General features: G+C 37.1%; 1 protein-coding gene across 2 annotated transcripts; it reads left to right on the top strand.

Moving 5' to 3' along the window:
- The first annotated feature begins 1,294 nt into the window (after nt 1-1,294).
- Nucleotides 1,295-17,910, top strand: mybphb (myosin binding protein Hb). Of its 2 annotated transcripts, XM_030133449.1 has the most exons (14): nt 1,295-1,565; nt 4,437-4,475; nt 4,736-4,804; nt 5,700-5,834; nt 6,496-6,663; nt 11,132-11,220; nt 11,322-11,517; nt 13,749-13,888; nt 14,022-14,181; nt 15,288-15,424; nt 16,524-16,710; nt 16,827-16,874; nt 17,447-17,489; nt 17,582-17,910. In XM_030133449.1, the coding sequence occupies exons 1-12, from the start codon at nt 1,337-1,339 to the stop codon at nt 16,856-16,858; spliced, it is 1,581 nt and encodes a 526-aa protein (XP_029989309.1). In that variant the 5' UTR covers nt 1,295-1,336; the 3' UTR covers nt 16,859-16,874; nt 17,447-17,489; nt 17,582-17,910. The 2 variants fall into 2 exon arrangements, with proteins under 2 accessions (XP_029989309.1, XP_029989308.1); XM_030133448.1 differs by lacking the exons at nt 4,437-4,475; nt 4,736-4,804.
- The last annotated feature ends 2,450 nt before the right edge of the window (nt 17,911-20,360 follow it).

Raw genomic sequence — 20,360 nt, forward strand, 5'->3', positions numbered from 1 at the left:
GGTTTGGTAATAGATTATTTCTGGCTAATGCATGCATAAAAGGGTTAAAGTAGTATAGTATCAAGTCAAATAATATACCACTACTGACTTGGGATCAGTTTTTAGTGAAATAACTGATCCCATTTTTTCTGGTAAATCTTCTTGGATCCGGCCCCAGTGGACCAGTTCCAGATGTCCAGTGAGTGTTACTGGGTCCAGGACAGACATGGTGGTCTGAGTCATCAGTGGCAGCACCAAGATTTTAGAAGTGGGGGGGCAACCAGAGGGCAAAGAAAATGTTGGGGGGGCGGACAAAAAAATTGACACTTTGCGCTTTAGAGGCTGACAAATATATATATATATATATATATATATATATATATATATATATATATATATATATATATAAATAATGTATAGCCTATCCGTTACACTTCATATAGAGGGCAATTTTAGGTAAAATCAGGTATTACTTAATGTGTTCAAGGTATTTGTTAAAAACTACAGCATGACTTTCTATTCTGATAATTTAATAGGTACAATCTACTTTCACATATTTCTCTAAACATATCAGAAAAAACATGCAGCAAACAAACAGCAGTGTCAATGTATGCAAGTTAATAAATGTTGAAAACAAAATAAAACTAATAGCCTAACCAACTAATCAAACAAAACATATGTATACAATGGCTTCCACTGCATGCACATGTATATATTCACTGACCACATCTGTAGGCTTAGGTACACTTTCATACCGACCGGTATAATCTTCTAGCAGAAATTTAAATTGAGTGATAAAACAGACCTGAACAGTTAATAAAACTATTTGTAATTAATAGGTGGGTTCAAAACATAAAAAACAGTCCTTATGCTACTCGTGCTAATTCTTTGCTTTACATTTCTTATGTAGAAGAAAGATGAATGCAGTACAAGCGGAGGTGTTCATCCATTCCAGAACTGAAGGCACACATACCATTATGAACCTAGAACTATATTATTCATCAGAAACCACCTCTGCATGTCTGCCTGGATTAGAAGTGGATCCAAATGTGTTATGTACGCTTTCATTGACGGATTTTTCATATTTCTTTGTTGCTCAAATTTTCCCAAAGATTTGCCCAAATCTGGGTGGGGGGGCAACTGTGGGGGCAAAGGTTGTGACTGGGGGGCATTTCCCCCCATGCCCCCCCTTGGTGCCGCCACTGTGAGTCATACATGGTCCCAGAGTCAGTGTTGCATTCAGGGGCGGAGCCTGAACCTGGAGGGTCCTATATAAGCCTGCTGAGCCCCTAGGAATGATGGCATTGGATACAGTTTGAGGACTTCACCAGTTGGGAATTAGCTGCAACCTACCAACATGCCGTCCAAGCCTGCCCCGATCAAGAAGGCGGCTAAGAAAGAACCAGCCAAGAAGGAGGAGGAGGCGGCCGCCCCGGAGCCCGCCCCGGAACCCGCACCGGAGCCCGCTCCCGCCGAGGCCGAGGCCGCTCCTGCCCCCGCAGAGGCCGAAGCTGCACCTGCTGAGGAGGCCCCTGCCCCACCGGCCGAGGAGCCCAAAGCCCCTACCCCTCCACCACCAGCCGACGGTAATGCCCCGAGAGCAGCGCCTTTCTGAGGCCAGAGGGTTCTTCTCCTGACCCTGGAAGAACCCTGGACCAGTTCTATATTTAACCCTTTCATGCACGAACTATGACAACCTAAATCTTTTTTTTTTTTTTTTTTCCAGAGTGTTTTTATTCCTATTTAGGCATGAAAAAAACAATGCGATTGAAAATTTTCTTCTGGGGAAAAAAAAAAAACCTTAAAAAAATAATAATGAAAAAAAAAAATCTTATGAACCTATTTTTTATGAAGTTGCCAAAATGTCCACTCAGCTGGACACCACACGTTTAATTTTTGACGCACAGAAACATTTGTATTTATTTATTTATTTACTGATAAAATGTGTGAAAACTATGGGGAGGGTTTGTGATTCTGGGGGTTTATCTACATAATGTTACCAATTCATGTCAGAAAAGATATGTAGTGTCTAAAAACTTTTATAAAGGTATGTAAAAAAAAAAAAAAAAAAAAAGAACAACCAAATCCATGAATATACAAGGGAACAGCTGTAGAATAGCTGTCCACTGTAGTGACCAGTATGCATGAAAGGGTTAAATCCTTCCAATCCAGTCTCCAAATGGTAAGATAACGGTGCCTTTACGCACGTGCGTCTGTGCGCGCTCTGTACCAAGGTGCGCGTGTCACTGCCAAGGTGCGCGTGGTACTGGTAAGAGGTTATAGCCGTCGGGATCATACGGAAACTGCGGGTCCTGCTTATTGTACTAAAATACCCTGTAAAAGATTATCTAATTAACTTGATCATTAACTGATCTCATAAACCTCGGTCATTTTACTAACAGACATTAAGCATTTTGATCCTTTAATCTGTAACCACTGCTCTAATCATCATCCTTTCATCTAAATAAGATGCTTCCTCTTATATATGATGCTCCTGTTGCTGCAGATCAAACTATCTGAGCAACATCTGATATATAAGTTTTATTATTAACATGCAAAGGTAACATAGATCTCCTAACTACACTAATATGCTGTAGTAATATTTTCTAACCTCTAATATCAGCTGAAACTCCTGCTGCTGAAGAAGCACCTGCTGCTGCCACTGAAGCTCCTGCTGATGGTAATAAAAGAATCACATTGAGTTTCAACTCAGATTTGACATGATGACGTAGATGTTATTAAATTCTGCATTTTTTTTTATGGTAAAGCTAACAATCCTAACTAACTCAATAACCTTTTTGCCTTTTTTTAAATCTAATTTTACCACTTAAAGGCAAAATTTGAACCGTGACGCTAACTCCTCTAATATGTGATGCCAATATTTTCTAACCTCTAATATCAGCTGAAGCTCCTGCTGCAGAAGAAACACCTGCTCCTGCTGCTGCCGAGGCTCCTGCTGATGGTAAAAGCAGACTCACATGAGTTCCATCCAATATTCTAAGTAGGTGTTATAAAGTTGAGCTTTAACTTGTTATGGTAAGGCTAACAGCACGAACTGATTCCTTCATAACCTAAGCACCATAGTCTGTATGCTATGCTGCATATATATAATTAGATCTTTGATATTTTTTTAACACTTAAAAGGTAGATTTTCCACAGAGAAGCTAACTCTAACACTAATATGTGATGCCAATATTTTCTAACTTCTAATATCAGCTGAAGCTCCTGCTGCAGAAGAAACACCAGCTGCTGCTGCTGAGGCTCCTGCTGATGGTAAAAACAGACTCTTGAGTTTCAACAGACATTTTAAAGCAGGGGTGTCAAACTCATTTTAGTTCTGGGGCCACATTCAACCCAATTCGATCTCAAGTGGGCCGAACCATTAAAATTATAGCTTCAAAACCTATAAATAATGACATCTCTTCATTTTAGTGCAATAAAAAACATTAAATTGTGAAAATATTTACATTTACATACTATCGTTTCACAAAAACATGTGAATAACCAGAAAAAAATTTAACTTTTTAAGAAAAATAAGCTGAATTTTAACAATATTATGCCTCAATTTATCACTTGTACATGTGCATTTACACACAATGTTACACAAACATAATATTGTTGAAATTTTGAAGTTTGGAATGTGTAACAAAAATAACAATGTCTACAATATTATGTGTCAACTCATGAACACAACTTACTAATCAGATCTACAAATCCACAAAACATTTAGTAACAGACAGAATATTGTTAAAATTGCACTTCATTTTCAGGTTGTTCACATTTTATTGTAATGGTTATTAGACTGTTGTTTTACTTCAGATCACATTGGGCTAAAACCAGTTCAACACCTTTGACTGTTCATATCTTCAGTGTAATTTTTGCACTCCATAAAATCATGCCGCGGGCCAAATTGGAACCTTTGGCAGGCCAGATTTGGCCCCCAGGCCGCATGTTTGACACCTGTGTTTTAAAGCATTATTAAAATGTTCATGTAAAACATGGTAAGGCTAACAACACTAATGTGATTATCTTTGACTGTAGCACTATCCATCATATGCTGTTCCATCTTACAAAAGTATTTTAATTATTATCAGCACTTAAAGGTTGATGTGGTATTATGAGGGTAGCTTCACTAAATGTGCTTCACGCTTATGTTTTTTAACTTCTAATGAAGCTGAAGCTCCTGCTGCAGAGGGATCGGCGGAGGCTCCTGCTGATGGTAAAAGACTCACTTGACTCAAAAACAGATATTTCATAGAACTCTGAAATATTCATCTCAAACTGGTAATGGTAAAGCTAACGACACTAACATGCTGCTGAATAACCTTTTCACCATAGCCCGTAGGTCTATCCATCATGCTCACTATCATCTTTTAGAAGGTATCCCATTAGCCTCATTGCACTAATTATTAATATTTAACATTTAATATTAGCTGCTGCTGCTCCTGCCGCTGAAGAAGCTGCTCCTGCTGCTGAGGGCGAAGCACCTGCCGATGGTAAAACAACCTATAAAACAAAACATTTTCCTGCTCACTCCTCTCTTTGAAATTACTGAGAAGATTTTGGTCCTGTCATTTGAGATACGCTGAATAATAAGCTAATGTAAGTGTAAGAATTCCAGTGTGGGAGACGGAGAGCTGTGAGATGACATTTAATGCTGTAGGTTCGCTCTGCTCGGTACATGCTGCCAATAATAATAATAATAATAATAATAATAATAATAATAATAATAATGCAAATGCCTATTTAACATTAGCTGAAGCTGCTGAGGCACCTGCGCCAGAAGAGCCTAAAGCACCCACACCTCCACCTCCTCCACCCAAAGGTAACACTACTCTGTCAAGAAAACTTCACCTTCAGTTGATATGATTCTCCTTTCATCATTTATTCTCTTTTTTATTGCAGTATAATGATAAAGAAAAGCTACACTATGCACTCTCAAAAATAGAGGTACGAGATCAGAACATTTATGCACCTATAAGTACATTTTTTAAGAATGTTCTCTCAAAAGTACAATATTGGTCTTTAGGAGGCCAGAATTGCACCTTTAGACTATGAAAAAGGGTCCAAAGTTATGTAAAGTACAAATGTGTACTCTAAGGTACCCTGCAGCATTAAAAAATGTGTGTAGACCATGAGAATAGGCTATAGGCTAGGAGAACTTAACAGAAGGCGTAATTATAGTTCAAACATTAGGCTTAGCGCATCATTTATTATAGATCATACTGTAATTACTCTATATTATATTTAATAATAATTTGTGTTTTAATTTAATAGCCCAATTAGCTCATTGATAATAGCCTAATAATTTATTTAGCTTATTAGAACCTCTGATTATTGCCATAATCTCTGTTTTATCAAGTTTTCATTCACACCTCCATGTCTTGATGTCATAGCTTGCCTATGCTGTTTTTGTTTTTTGTTTTTTTTTTCTCAATTAGGCTTAAACTTTAGGTTTAAACTTTAAACATCATGGCATTATCAACTATATGAGAGTTTTCTTTCTCTGTAAAGTACTTAAGGTACAAAAATGGACTATTTTGAAAGGGTACAGAAATGTCTCTCAAAAAAGTACACCCCCAGCGACAAGCATTTGTACCCTTTTAAGTACAAACTGGTACCTCTGTTTTTGAGAGTGTGGCGTCTAGTGAACTACAGCTGATTTCTGATGTAGATGACTCATTTTTCACTCTAATTCCAATCTTTTGTGACCTCTGCAGAGCCCACCAGTGTTCCCCTGGATCTGTTTGTCGAGGATAAGAATGACACCTCAGTCACTATCATTTGGAGCCAGCCAGAGAACATCGGACCATCAGGTTTGGATGGATACGTCATTGAAGTCGCCAAGGACGGAAGTAAGTCCCGCTCTGCTTTTTACCAGGTGCAGTGAGGACTGGCATGTGCACAAAAGGGATCAGAGTATTAATACTCTGAGACAAAATGTCAACTGACATCTGGATTTTTTTTTGTAGCTGATTTTATGCTTTTATGTGTCAATTATTATTACACTCACGGTGGAGCAGCATTGAAAGACTTTTGAAGTACACTCAGGAACATGTGAAATTTCTGTTTTAATGTGGGTCAGCCATCTCAGTTGCAGCTGTCCCTGAAGTGTCACTCCCAGAGTTATATCATGAGCTACCTAACTTCTCCCTACAAGGAGAGGGGCATTTCAGGAGCTGCTGTGGTCTCGCTGGAGGTCCTGCTTTTAGACTTACAGCCCTAAGCTAATATCAGCAGCAGTTCAATGTGACCTTGATTTAGCAGTCAGGACACACTGTTTACAATAGAACAGCAATTTTATGTCTAATACAAGAAATTTGTGACAAACATAATCCCTTAGGAAACTTAGTGTGACACTATATATCCAGTCTCTTATCATTTCTATGAATGATCTGCTGAGATTGCAGATCTGCAGTTTTCACTTTCACAGCACCAGATATTTTCCCATTAACACTGATATAAAAACACCTCTGTATTTGTCCCGTCTTGACTGATCGCAATCTTTCTCTGCAGCTGACGACTGGAAGGCAGTCAATGAGGATCTGCAGAAGTCCTGCCGTTATATTATCAAGAACCAGACCACTGGTGACCGCCTGAAGATCCGCGTGGTGGCTGTTAACGCCGGCGGTCGTAGCCCCGAACTCGCCCTCCCTGAGGCTGTCCTGGTCAAGGAGGTTGCTGGTAAGAAGTGCTCACAAAGACAGATGGAGATCCATGTGTAAAACGCAAACAATGGAATAGAAAGTGAATCTTCATATCAGAGTCATATCAGATCTTAACCATTTTGGGGAATTGTAAAAATCCTAAAATACACATAAGATGCAAAATAACTCTTTAAATATTAATAATAGACACTGTTACACTATAAATACATAAAATCTATCTAGAAAGTGCATTGGTGTTACTCATATCTAACCTCTCTGGTAAATCAGTGTGTATTCAGTTGTATAATGATGCAGGGAGACAGTGCAATGGCTCCCATAAAGGAAGTATAACAGTCTACAAGAAATATTATGTGATGAAACTCTCTATGTCGCTCCATAATTAAGTCGTAAAGTCTGTAAAATATTCCAAAACAAATATGGGAAATAACTTGACAAAGATTTTGCCTAAACTTTATAGACCCACTTATCGTGAGAAATGTGAGTGGTAAAGGGCAGAAGTCAGAACAGAAACAGCTCAGCACTGCTTTCTTCTCAGCTGTCCATGTCTGCTTGGCACGTTGCGTCTGCGTTAATGGTATTAAACTATGGTCTTCGCACTCGTTTCCACTTTGAGTCGGACCACTGATCCACCCGGCCAAAGTGCAATCACTGGCTTGTTAAGTAGGAGGTTTTACTGATACCGTACACCAAACAGTGTTAATCATAGACAGTATATCTAAAGTGATTTGCAGTAAAATGATGATCAGACCCTGGGGGCTTTAAAAGGAGGAGCTGTGTCACTTTGGCTCAGTAACAAATCACCGTTATGCGTAATGGAGAGTTCAACAGGGAGGGAAGGCAATTTGATCCCTGGGGGTGGGGGTGGGGGGGGGCACGGCTGTATTTCAGCAGCCGTGTTCATATTCACCATAGCGGGCAGTCCGCATATAGAATCAACTTATGAATGGTTTCCTACAAAATGACCACAAAGATTAGAAAAAAACTCTGCGGCATGCTTGTGCTATTAACACAGATTTTTCAGCGGAGAGGTTGGCATTGCATTGTGCTTAGTGCCAGAGCTCACGCTGAGGAGTGTCAGGCAGTTTTCTGCAAGATCGATGGTGACAAGTGATCTGACTGTAAGCAGGTGGGGGCCGAGCAGGAGGGGCGGATGGTAAATTCCAGTGTGTCCTGTCTCTGAGTAGAGAGCGGGGGGAGGTTTAGCTGTGGGTCTCAGGTGACGTCCAAATCTCCTGACACTTCCAGAGATTCACTGTTTATTTTGAAACATGCCATAGACTTTACAGGAAGAATATTCATTAGATCTAATCCTGTCTGCACCAAGTGTAAAGACACCAAATACGCCATCAACGTATTTGTTCTGGTAACTAAAAGTGATTTGGCTCAGATTTGACTTCACAAATCGGTGGCTTTTAAGTAGCTGTTTAAAACATTATGTCAACCGCTTAGTTAATCTGTGATTTTATAGCTTTGTGATGTGAGCGAATGTAACTGTAGCTCCAAATCATGCGTCATGAGATGTTGTAGGAGAGATGATATACAACAGTATGCCTGCTTTATTTAGAGTCCTCACAAATGTCGCTCTGCCGGACTTAGCAGGTGGCCCTTCTCACCAAATTATTTTTACAAATGAGCATGCACAGCACACACCGGCGTGTCACTGTCACTAACTTTCCAAGCGATTTCTTAATTTTTAGGTTCTTTTTTACCTGTTGCAAGACGATATGCACTAATGTTAGTCTCATTAAACCATTAAATAGAACAAGAATCTTACCTTTAGTGTACATGAAGGTTCTAATAGTTTGGGATTTTTCATTCTAGTTTAGTTTTATTTAGTTTTGACTTTTTTTCTCTATTTCATTTAGTTTTAATTCGTTTTTAGAGCAGGTTTGCTAGTTTTTATTAGTTTTCTTTTTTTTTTTTTTTTTCTAAAGGCTTAGTTTTAATTTAGTTTTAGTTTTGTCGTATCTTTTCTCTTCTTCTCCGTCGTATTCAAATAAATCCCAGACAGGACTCTGCTGCTTTCTCCCAACTTTAGTCTCCATGTTTCCAGGTAGACTGGGGACCAGAGGACGACTGGAAACCACAAGTGAACACAAGTGACAGACCCTTAAATATCATATGGTGCCAGCAGATAAAATTACTTGAGGGAAATAAATTGATTTCATATCAATGTGACGTTGAGAAAGACGAAAACAAAGGGAATTTGATTCATAATTTTTATTCGTTTTAGTTAGTTTTATAAGCACACAATACAGTTTCAGTTAGTTATCGTTTTTTCTTCTTTTAATTATAGTTTTTATTTATTTCAGTTTAATGAAAATGTTTTTGACAATTCTAGTTTTCGTCATGTCGTTAGTTTTCGTCAACAATAATAACCTTGCGCGTCACTGTCACTAACTTTCCAAGTCACCAAGTTTCCAAGCAATTTCTTAATTTTTAGGTTATTTTTTACCTGTTGCAAGACGATATGCACTAATGTTAGTCTCATTAAACCCAACCTTTTTTGGCTCATAACCCCATTTTAACATCACAACATCAGACATTCAAAATTGAATTTTTTTTTTTTTTTTTGCTAAAATTAATTTGTTTTTGCTCATGTAATATTTTGTTATACTATGTTGCAAATAAACATCAATTTTAGACAACATTTAGGCTACATAAAGTAAATAATGCAGCTTTTTAAAATTTTTATTTGGAAAAGTGTGTGATGTTTTAATTATTAGGACCTGTATATTGAATTATTAAAACATACTGTAGTTTTTATTTGTATTTTTTATGTTTTTTTATCAATTACTAGAAATTTCAGGTGACCCCATTTGAATTCCAGGCTACCCCAAGTGGAGACCCCAAGGTTGAAAAGCACCGCATTAAACCATTAAACAGAGCAATAATCTTACCTTTAGTGTCCATATAAACAGATGAACCAATGTTTCCGATTAAAGTGATTAAAGTGATGCTTTATTTTTATATGGTAATAGTGTAATTATAGTGTAATGCTTTATTCCTCTTGATTGCAGGTTTAAACCTCTTAAATGTACTATTTCAAACATCTGTCTGCCTTGATTTGTTTCTATCCAAATCCAAAAATATCTGCAACAGTGACAATATGGGCTTTAAAAACATTCACATGAAAACTGCAGGGATTAAAGGGCAGGTAGTTACTTTAACAACCGCTTCAAGCACAGAGAAACCCCGATGGCACCAAAGAAATTTACAGGCTTAGATTATCTTAGATCAGCTCACGCCATCTTATTGACTTCTGTTAGATTTGTTGGTCCCAAAAGGAGATCAGATCCTCTTGTTTCAACCCTGAGATCTCTAAAACAGGGTCTAATAATCCTATTTAAGCTGCTTCTGTCTGTCGCAGCTAACAAGTATCAAACAATAACCAAAACAAAAGGAAATCTCTATAGGACATATAGTGCTGGCTAATGATTTTTTTATTTTTTTTTCACTTAAGTTTTTATTGAAATTTTTTACACATATTTGACAAAACAACAAAAAATGAAAAACGAACAAACCAACATTGCTTGGGTACATTATACATATTACAACACATTTTTATCAAGTCTTTCCGTCATTCTTCGCTCTGTAAACAGTCCATTTATTCCACTTTTTGTCCATTTGTGCTTCCTGTAGTCGTGGTCTATGAGTCCCCCTTTCCATTGTATATATTCCATCAATAATTGCGATCCACTGGTACTGTGTTGGTGGTTCTGTCCTTCCCCAGTTTTTTGTAATAGCTTTTTTGCAAGCCATTAAAAGTATCTTAACCAAGTATATGTTGTTTCCCCTTACATTTCCATCAGATGAGTTACAAAAATACACAACACCACAGCACATTGGAATCTCATACTCCATTATTTGTTTAAGTACTCTACACACCACTTCTTTCTTTTTTTTTTTTTTTTTTTTTTTTACTTTTATTTGGTTTATTTGATAGGGACAGATACAAAAGACATAGACCAACTGTAACACAGCAATCCCATGCATGCATCATAGTGCTTATAGCAAAAGCTAATTTGCAGCACCGGTCCCTAGATGGGCTTTTATGAAAAGTTAAAATACAGAAAGGAACGGAGAGACATACAAAACTGATCTTTTACATACAAAACTGTGGTATAGGAAAGAAAATAATCAGTTTAAAGCAAAGAAACAGTACGCTGCTGTTTCTGGCACATATATTTTTTTGTAAGTTTTTTGAATGAACCTAAACTTGTCAAAGATTTTATTTCACAGGAGAATAGGTTCCACAGATTAGCTCCTTTCACGGAGAATGCAGACTGAGCAGAGGCAGTTTTTCTGTAAGGCACCTTGCAGTCTCCATTTGAGGCTGCTCTGGTGACCCTGCCACGGCTCTGCAGCCCCAAAACACAGTTATTTTATCACATTTCCAAAAAAAACATGTGCGTAATCTACATCAAATTCTCCACCCGGCTAATGATTTTAATGTCTTGTTGGATGTTTGTGATTTTCTTTAGACCGTCCCAAGGTTCGCTTGCCTCGCTTCCTCAGGCAGAGATACGTGGCTTATGTTGGAGACAAGATCAACCTGACCATCCCCTTCACAGTAAGCAACAAACGACTGAGTATCATCAAAACAACACTGTTCCGCTTTTTATTTCATGTGCCTATGTTCTTTTTTTTTTTTTTTTTTTTTTTGTACCTCAGGGCAAACCTAAACCTGTGGTGTCCTGGACAAAGAATGGAGGGCCCTTGGACACAAAGAGGGTGAACATCCGCAGCACGGAAAGAGACAGCATCCTGTTCATCCGTGCCGCCGAGAGAGAGGATTCTGGAGTGTACGAGATGAGTGTGAAGGTTGAGGACTTTGAAGACAAGGCCTCCCTTACCCTTCAGATTGTCGGTTAGTGAAAATACAGTAACACTTTATAATAATAAGTACACACTATGAAGCATTAGTTAAGCATTAACAAATACTGAGTTAACTATTTATAAAGCATATGTCTGACATGAACACTCATTAATACATGATTTATAAGCAAAGTTATAAATGTTTTACTAATCATTCATAATCATAATCATAATCATTCAATCATGCAGTGTGTTTTAATAATCCTATGTGCTGTCTTTCCTTTATTAGAACAACTCAGACTTTTGTGAGTCTTTAGGCATTGCCAACCTTTAAATCTCATTTGTAAATGCGGTAACACTTTACTTGAAGGTCTAGTTTATAATGCATTAAGCGCAGATTCATTAGACATTATAATGCATTTATAATGCATTATAAAAGTCATTACAACAGTTTATGATCATGTACAACAACTTATACCAAGGTTAATATAGTATTATAAGTGTAGGCATAATGTATTATAAATTCAGCTTTCATTATGTTTTATACATCCATACCAAAGTGACAACAGTGTTTGTAGGAAGAATCTCCAGTCCTGGGTTACAGAACACATTATCAATTGTATGATATTATAACACAAGTATGATGACGTATGAGCAGTATCTGCTGGCTCTAAGTAAAGTGTGAGTCAAAAATTATACATCAAAATGTTCTTAATAACTCTTTATTTTGCAAAAACAAAACATTAAAAGAACAGAGGCGGTAAATAGAAATGTTACATGTTGCTTTATACATAAATAAAAAATAATGTGGCAGCTCTAAGTCTTTGTTAATTCAAACACATACTTTTTTTTTTTTTAATAAATATGAAATCCCTAAAATGGGTGGGTATAGGGACCAGTGGCAAAACTTAACAAAAGTTCCCCACCTAAAAAAATAAATTCCTTCACACTGCTTTGGTATGGATGTATAAAACATTATGAAAGCTGAATTTATAATACATTATGCCTACACTTATAATACTTTATTAACCTTGGTATAAGTTGTTGTACATGATTATAAACTGTTGTAATGACTTTTATAATGCATTATAAATGCATTATAATGTCTTATGAATGTGCGCTTAATGCATTATAAACTAGACCTTCAAGTAAAGTGTTACCATAAGTGCTTTATATGGCACAGATAGTGCACACTTTAGATGAGCTCACACCATAGACTTAAGTAATGAGTAGTAAGTGCTTTAGAACTACCTGAAATAATGAATTCCTGTTTTAATAACTGTTTATAGGACATCTATTGGAAAATAAAAGTGTGAGTTAGTTTAAAATACCCACTAAAATATTCACTAACCGTTAGTACATGTGTGAATAGTGTATGTGCAAACATAAATGCACATCATAACTGGTTTGTAAGTGGTGCAATACTAAATTTTTACACGCAGAATCCATAATTTATAAAGTATGAAAATACACTCATTAAGTACATTGTAGACGAGCTTATGAAAGATGAGTAAAACATTTATAACTTTGCTTATAAACCATATATTAATGAGTATTCATGTCAGAAATGTGCTTTACAGGGTGGGGAAGCAAAATTTACAATGAACATTTAGTTGTTTTTTCTCAGCAGACACTACGTCAATTGTTTTGAAACCAAACATATATTGATGTCATAATCATACCTAACACTATTATCCATACCTTTTCAGAAACTTTTGCCCATATGAGTAATCAGGAAAGCAAACGTCAAAGAGTGTGTGATTTGCTGAATGCACTCGTCACACCAAAGGAGATTTCAAAAATAGTTGGAGTGTCCATAAAGACTGTTTATAATGGAAAGAAGAGAATGACTATGAGCAAAACTATTACGAGAAAGTCTGGAAGATACTATTAAAGAAGAATGGGAGAAGTTGTCACCCCAATATTTGAGGAACACTTGCGCAAGTTTCAGGAAGTGTGTGAAGGCAGTTATTGAGAAAGAAGGAGGACACATAGAATAAAAACATTTTCTATTATATCAATTTTCTTGTGGCAAATAAATTCTCATGACTTTCAATAAACTAATTGGTCATACACTGTCTTTCAATCCCTGCCTCAAAATATTGTAAATTTTGCTTCCCCACCCTGTATAAATGATGAATTCAGTATTTGTTAATGCTTAACTAATGCTTCATAGTGTGTACTTATTATAAAGTGTTACCGAAAATACTCATGCCAGTGGTTAGTTTTATGTACACTGACGGTGTAACACTGGACACTTAATCCATGTGTGGTCGTTCACAGAGCTGCCAGGACCTCCTGCCAGTGTCAAAATCGTGGATACCTGGGGCTTTAATGTGGCTCTGGAATGGACCCCACCCACCGACAACGGAAATACAGAAATCACAGGTTACACAATCCAGAAGGCTGACAAAAAGACCGGAGTAAGTGTCTGACTGCTGTGTGAATTGATAAATAACATTGTGATTGTTATTATAGTCCGATCCCCTGATGACACGCACAGTAAATCCTCAACTCTGCTCATATGTCGTGTCGTCCCTCTGTGTGTTTTCATAGGACTGGTTCACTGTGCTGGAGCATTACCATAGACTGAATGCCACCATCTCTGACCTCATCATGGGCAACACCTACAAGTTCAGAGTGTTTTCTGAGAACAAGTGTGGAATTAGTGAGGGCGCTGCCATGACAAAGGAGGAGGCCAAGATCCTGAAGACAGGTACGTCTGACTTTTGTAGCTTCATCACCAAAAGGGAAATTCACACTCATTTATTTATGTACTTATTAATTTCACTTTCGTATTTATTTGTTCTGAAGCTTCTAAACTACAGTCCCAACACTGATTGATGTCACGCAATTAAACATGCAATTTAACTCTTAGGGGTCTGAACCTATTTTGGCCATTTTTGAGTACTTTTGATTTTGCCTTTATATACTATATAAAGAAACATTTATTACACCCATGTTTGGTATCTTTTTTTTTCAGCACAACTTCATCTGTCTCATCTGTCTATTTTTTTTTTTTTTTTTACTTTAACCTACTATATCAACACAAAAGGCTAAAAAACCCACACAAAAGATAAATCCAATGTGAAAAATGTATAAAATTTATTGCATAAATAACACAAAGATGCTTAGACTTTAAAAGTGAATATTGGTTCTAAATATTAGGTATATAAAATTAAAATTGCAATAAATTAAAACTATACTCAAATATTTGACATAAAAGCATATCTTTGCATTGGTGTTTTCTCTGGTGCAAAATAAAAAATAAAAACAAATAAAAAATCCAAAAAGCTATATAAACAATTTACAGCTGTGCACATGCTGATCATGCCACAGGTTGGATAGGGAAACAGGTTTATTGTAGAGCTGCAAGCAATTAATCAATTAGGTGCTTGAGGCGAATGCAAAAATTCACAATTCGATTAATCGAATCGAATTGATTGAAGGGAAATATTCTATTGCAGTTTTCCTGAATTGAAGTTTCTTTGTGCGTCACAATAAGCGTCCATGTGAAACACAACAGTGGAACCAATGTTAACAGCAGAGAAATGGAGGAAACAAAGCTTTGATTCAGGAGAATTGTGGTTGAATGATTTTTTTGGATCACTTTGAGTCGATTATATGGTTGCAGCTCTAGTTTATTGCACCGTTTATTGCACAGAATTTCACCCACACCTGCGCAGGATGGCAACCAGACAACTGAAAAAATAAAAGAAAGAAATCTTCTGAAATTGATCTTTCACATAAATTAGCTGAATATTACCACAATTACCCAAAATCTAACTGCATTTGACTATGTGCTTTAATCTCTCTCTTCAGGAATTGACTACAAGCCTCCTGAGTACAAGGAGCACGACTTCAGCGAGGCACCCAAGTTCACCACCGCCCTGAGCGACAGAGCCACTACCGTCGGCTACAGCACCAAACTGCTCTGCTCTGTCAGGGGCTCCCCAAAAGTACGGAGCAGCACTTTTATTTTTATGTTTAAACTGTATGATGATGCTGTATGCCTTAAGACTAAACTAACATTTATTGCAATGCGTATGCACTTATCTACCAACAGAAGCAGCATTTCTACATTTTCCTGTAGAGATCTCACTCTTTAACCACTAACTAAATGTTTGTGTGCACCATGACACCAACCTCCTGTCAGCTGATATTAACCCTTTATAGGGCATTCATTGAAATACTCTGAAATTCCAAATTTCAACCTTAGTGTGTTATTGGACATCATCATCCGCCTCCTTGTCAGATGGTGTGACAACAATCTCCCAACTCTTGCCATAAAACATCCGAACAGCACTTATTAAAAGCTAAACACTGACAAAAATCACTCATATTCACTATTTACAACTTCAAAATTCCTAAAAAAAAAATCTTTCTGAATCACTGTATAGTTAGAAAAACCAACATGCTTCTTGACCTCACTGAGGCACAGGATTGGCCCCATATTTAATGTTTGCGGAAATGACTAAAAATAGTCACTTGTCCCATAAAGATGTTTGCGGAAATTACCAAAAATAGTCACTTGCCTGATAAAGCCATAATGTGGTGAGTAAAGATATGAACAGTTTTCAACAACACTTTGAACACTTCCCCTCCCTCCCTCGTCGGTAGCTGTCAGTATTTCGACTGTACTAATGCTAATGATATGGATGTGGATCTGTCCTTGTTAGCCTGCTGCGTGAACCCCTCTCTTCTCTCTTCTCTCATAATCCACTGACTCGACAACTGCGGATCTTAATGGGAAGCCTCTGATTAGTCTGGTATTCTTTGCTTTTAAATTTGGCCTGTGGTGGGAGCAGGGGGAGGGTGAGAAGAGGGCCTAGCAGTGACAGGTCAGCAGGAAAGCAGGGTCAGATGTGCAACATTCCCTTCAGGGGCCCAGGAGGACCTTAAAACTCCCAAACTGGATGTGTGCTTGCTTCAAAAAGGGGACACAAATAGAAACAGCTTGTTTTGTCTTTATTTGTTGGATGATTTCAGATACTTCATGAAGAAAGTGTGTAAAACATTATACGTAACATTCTATTGCATTATTTTGCTTTTCTACAGCCCAAGATCGAATGGATGAAGAACCAGATGATTATTGGAGACGACCCCAAGTTCAGGCAGATCTGCGTCCAGGGTATCTGCTCTCTGGAGATCCGTAAGCCTGGTAACTTTGACGGTGGTGTGTACACCTGCAGAGCCAAGAACGATCACGGAGAGGCTCTTGTCAGCTGCAAGCTGGAGGTCAAACGTAAGTTTGCACCAAACTGCTTTATCCATCACCTTTTGGTGTCATCATCACATTTATATTTATGTTTCCTTTTCACCTTTTCACTGCTGATAACTTTTCTTTTTTTTTTCAAACAGAGCCAGTTGTTGCAGATGCAGACAAGAAATAAACCAGTGTTTTTACAGGTCAGAATCTGAATGCTCATTATACTTAATAACAAACAACAATAAGCTTACCTAACAAACCTGAGTCATGCATCCTATACTAGAGCTGCACCTCTTTTCTTGAAACGAAGGCCTTGAAAACTGAATAATTGAGCTGAATGTTTTGGACAGTTTGACCTATGGGTCCTGAGGCGACATCTGCCTTCTGCATGACTCACTTTCCATACATGGTGGGCACTAAACTTGGAAAAGGTGGCCTCTACCACTGACACAGTCCAAGAAGTAGCTCCCATAAATTAATTTTGTAATGGTTCCTCATGCACTCATTTAGGAGACTTAATCACATTTCCTTGAGTCAGCAGTAGGAACCTCCACTGCGACACCGAGATACAGCATTTTACTTGGAAGTTACAGTCAGACGTGCAAGTGACACAGATAAAGTGTTTACAGGTTCAGTCTCTGCAGTGGATGTCAGGACACGACAACAGTTTGATAATGTTTCTTTAACACCTCTGTTTTAGAAATACTGGGGAAAAAATGTAACTCTGACTTTTCCTTAACAGCTGTTGTTGTTATTTGTTCATGTGTTACAGTCCCAGTTTAGCAGCAGAAGGAATGAGGCCTTTGCAGCATCAGGTGTGTGATATTTTTAGCTTTTCTAAAAGTGTTGTCCACCATGATGAGTGCTGTTTTTGATAATGAAAAAAAAACTTTCTTTACATCTACAGGAAGGTGCTGGATCCGTGGAAGAACATGTATATAGAGCTGGTGGACACATTACCAAATGGTTATTGCCTGTATTATCCAACGCTGTAATGAACAATTCCTGTCACTTCATGCCTTTCTCTTTATCTAAGTCCATATCCATGTCCAGAATCAGCTTTTTCCCCAACAAATGTCTATGGTAACTAAAATTTCACATGTTCAAACCCTAGTTCATCTTGTCAGTCTAACTAGGTGTACACCAAGAATTACACAGCACGAATTTATACTGTTCCTCATAGGACAATTACATGTAACATCTACGTCTTTATAACAATAAATAATTTAATTTCTGGTTTTGCTTTTTCAATACAATGTCATCTGTAAATATTAGTATTTTGAAGGCTGTTTTTGTGTACAAAGTGTTTAAAAAGCCAAGTTACTATTGTTCTATAGTATATCAACCATGACACCAATGATAATTACATGTGTGCACAGCTGTAAGAAGACACTGTATAGAAATACATGACAGGATCAACGGCAGTAAAGCACACTTATACTTGTACAGGTTTTGCATTTCATTGTGCTGTTTTGTTCGTGCATAGAATTTATAGTTTTAACAGGTGGCTCATTAGCTGGAAGTTCCAAAAAAGAGGCTTAAAAATGAAGTTTGTTGATAGGATTAACAGAAGGTTAGACTGGGACGGAGCTTCTGTATCTGTAAATTGATTTAATTACCTTCAACTACAGTTTCACTCAGCTGCTGGATGTACGCAGCCCCTTTGGCAGCGAACCAGTGAGAATCTGGAGACAGCAGCACTATTCATTTGGCTCATACAGCTGAAGAGCACATCACAGTATGCCAGGACTTCCATAATAATAATACCAGTCTATCTTGTAAGTATTTGGTCACGGAGTTACTGGCATAGTGATACGGGGCCAGATGCCAGAGATATCCAGGTTACAGACGCACATGGGTTCACCAGCAGGAACCAACATATTCTGTCTCGCTGTGGTTATTTTGGGATCAAGTGGCTCTGCTGGTGAAATGTGCCTTTGCATTACTGTGGCACACTTCAAAAGGTAAAAGAAGGGCTCACATAAAAATGAGAAATGCTCACTGAAATGATGCTTAATGTTTTGATAATCCATTTCTAAATGGGAACAATTTCTGTGAAAATGAAGCTGAATGAAAGTGTTCCCACCACATTTGTTATGAATTATAATGACACATTCTGTGAGGGAAACATTCTATTAATGTTAAAAAAAAAACTGATATGACAGCAGATGTCTAGATAGTAATACAGTGAGCTGCACAGTGTAGACTGATTGTTTGATTAGAGTGCCCTCTAGTGTTACTACTATGCAACGACATCTGCAACTTCCAAAAGTAAAGCTGCAAAGCACAAAAACATTTGGACATGTCACACCTACGGCTTGTAGGACTAATCCATGAAAATGAATAATGTTCATGTCTGTTGGTGTCAATAATTATCATGATAAATTTTATTTCTGCGAGAGTTGAAGAAGGCAGACTGTTACTTAAGGTTTAAAAGGATCATTTATGTAGAATAAATAACTAAATACACAAAAATAATAAACGTAGTGGCTATTTGTCATCCAAATTAAATCATCTTGAAAGTGGCTGAACTTAAGACTTTAACATAACTCCAAAAACCACTTGATGCACCATGGGTTTGGGGTTTATGTAATCAAAAACACCATGTCCATACCATAGATGTATTCCAAGTGGTTTATTTTCAGGCTTTTTGCAGGCAAACAACAACGACAAGGCTTTTTTGCTGTCTCTCCTGCTCATCCTGGCTGACTTGACGACTGTGACCACAGGCCCCCCCAGGTGCATGATGGTCTAACTTGGTGCTGCCTATTTATACTCAGGTGTCCATGATCTAAACCAGTAAGAAAACCCAAAACAAACGGTGCTAAATACTAAAGAATGAAAGTAATAACCATGAAAGTCAAAAAAATATATATCCTAAATCTTAAACAAACAAAAAACAAATAAAAAATAAACAATTAGCCAAAAATACTAAATTAGTAAACAAAAAGGCAAATTAATTTTGAACAAAAACTAAATAGACAAATAGCTCCTACAATAAATATAAATAATACATACTATTATACAATAACAGTACAAATAATACAATTAATTAGACAATAATTAAAAACAAGAGAAACTAAAATATCAGTAAGGTCAATTCCCAATTCCAAATAAAAGTTGAATTAAAGGTAAAAACAAGATGACATCACATCATAAAAATAGTGAAAGTAATAAACTAGAGGCAGAATATTTAAAACAAGGAAAATTATTTTTAAAAGTCAATGTTGAGTAAAGTTAAGTAAAAATAAACTGAAACTTTTTGTAGAAATTAATGACCATGAAAAAAAAAATCCTAAAGATAAAATACATGTGTACCGCAAAGGATATCTAACAGAATATATATTTACTAGTGCTTTGACCCATTTGGGAACCACAGGTTCTAGATGTGGTAGTTTTTCTGCTGGGGAGAGCAGATATTTGGGAAAAGATGTGAGTCTATATTTTATAAGTACTGACATAGAAAGTGTTTGGTAAGTCATTATTTAAAATTTAAGCTACAATTAATATATGAGTACCGATATCTAAGGACTGAAGTTAGTAAATGCATCATTCCTGTTTTTAACTTCATTTCCCATCATGCAGTGTGGTACTGCACTTCCTGTCAATTGTCATGGGCAACGCAACAGGATTGTAAGGCTATTGTATTCCAAAACTACTAATATCTCCCAAAATATTGGTCCTAT

The sequence above is a fragment of the Sphaeramia orbicularis genome, chromosome 5 (assembly GCF_902148855.1).
Source record: "Sphaeramia orbicularis chromosome 5, fSphaOr1.1, whole genome shotgun sequence".
NCBI lineage: Eukaryota > Metazoa > Chordata > Actinopteri > Kurtiformes > Apogonidae > Sphaeramia > Sphaeramia orbicularis.

Coding starts and splice junctions, on each gene's coding strand:
- mybphb (XM_030133449.1), top strand. CDS start 1,337: ATGCCGTCCAAGCCTGCCCCGATCAAGAAGGCGGCTAAGAAAGAACCA. Junction 1,566..4,436: donor CCCTCCACCACCAGCCGACG/GTAATGCCCCGA, acceptor CTGCCGCTGAAG/AAGCTGCTCCTGCTGCTGAG. Junction 4,805..5,699: donor TCCACCTCCTCCACCCAAAG/GTAACACTACTC, acceptor TGACCTCTGCAG/AGCCCACCAGTGTTCCCCTG.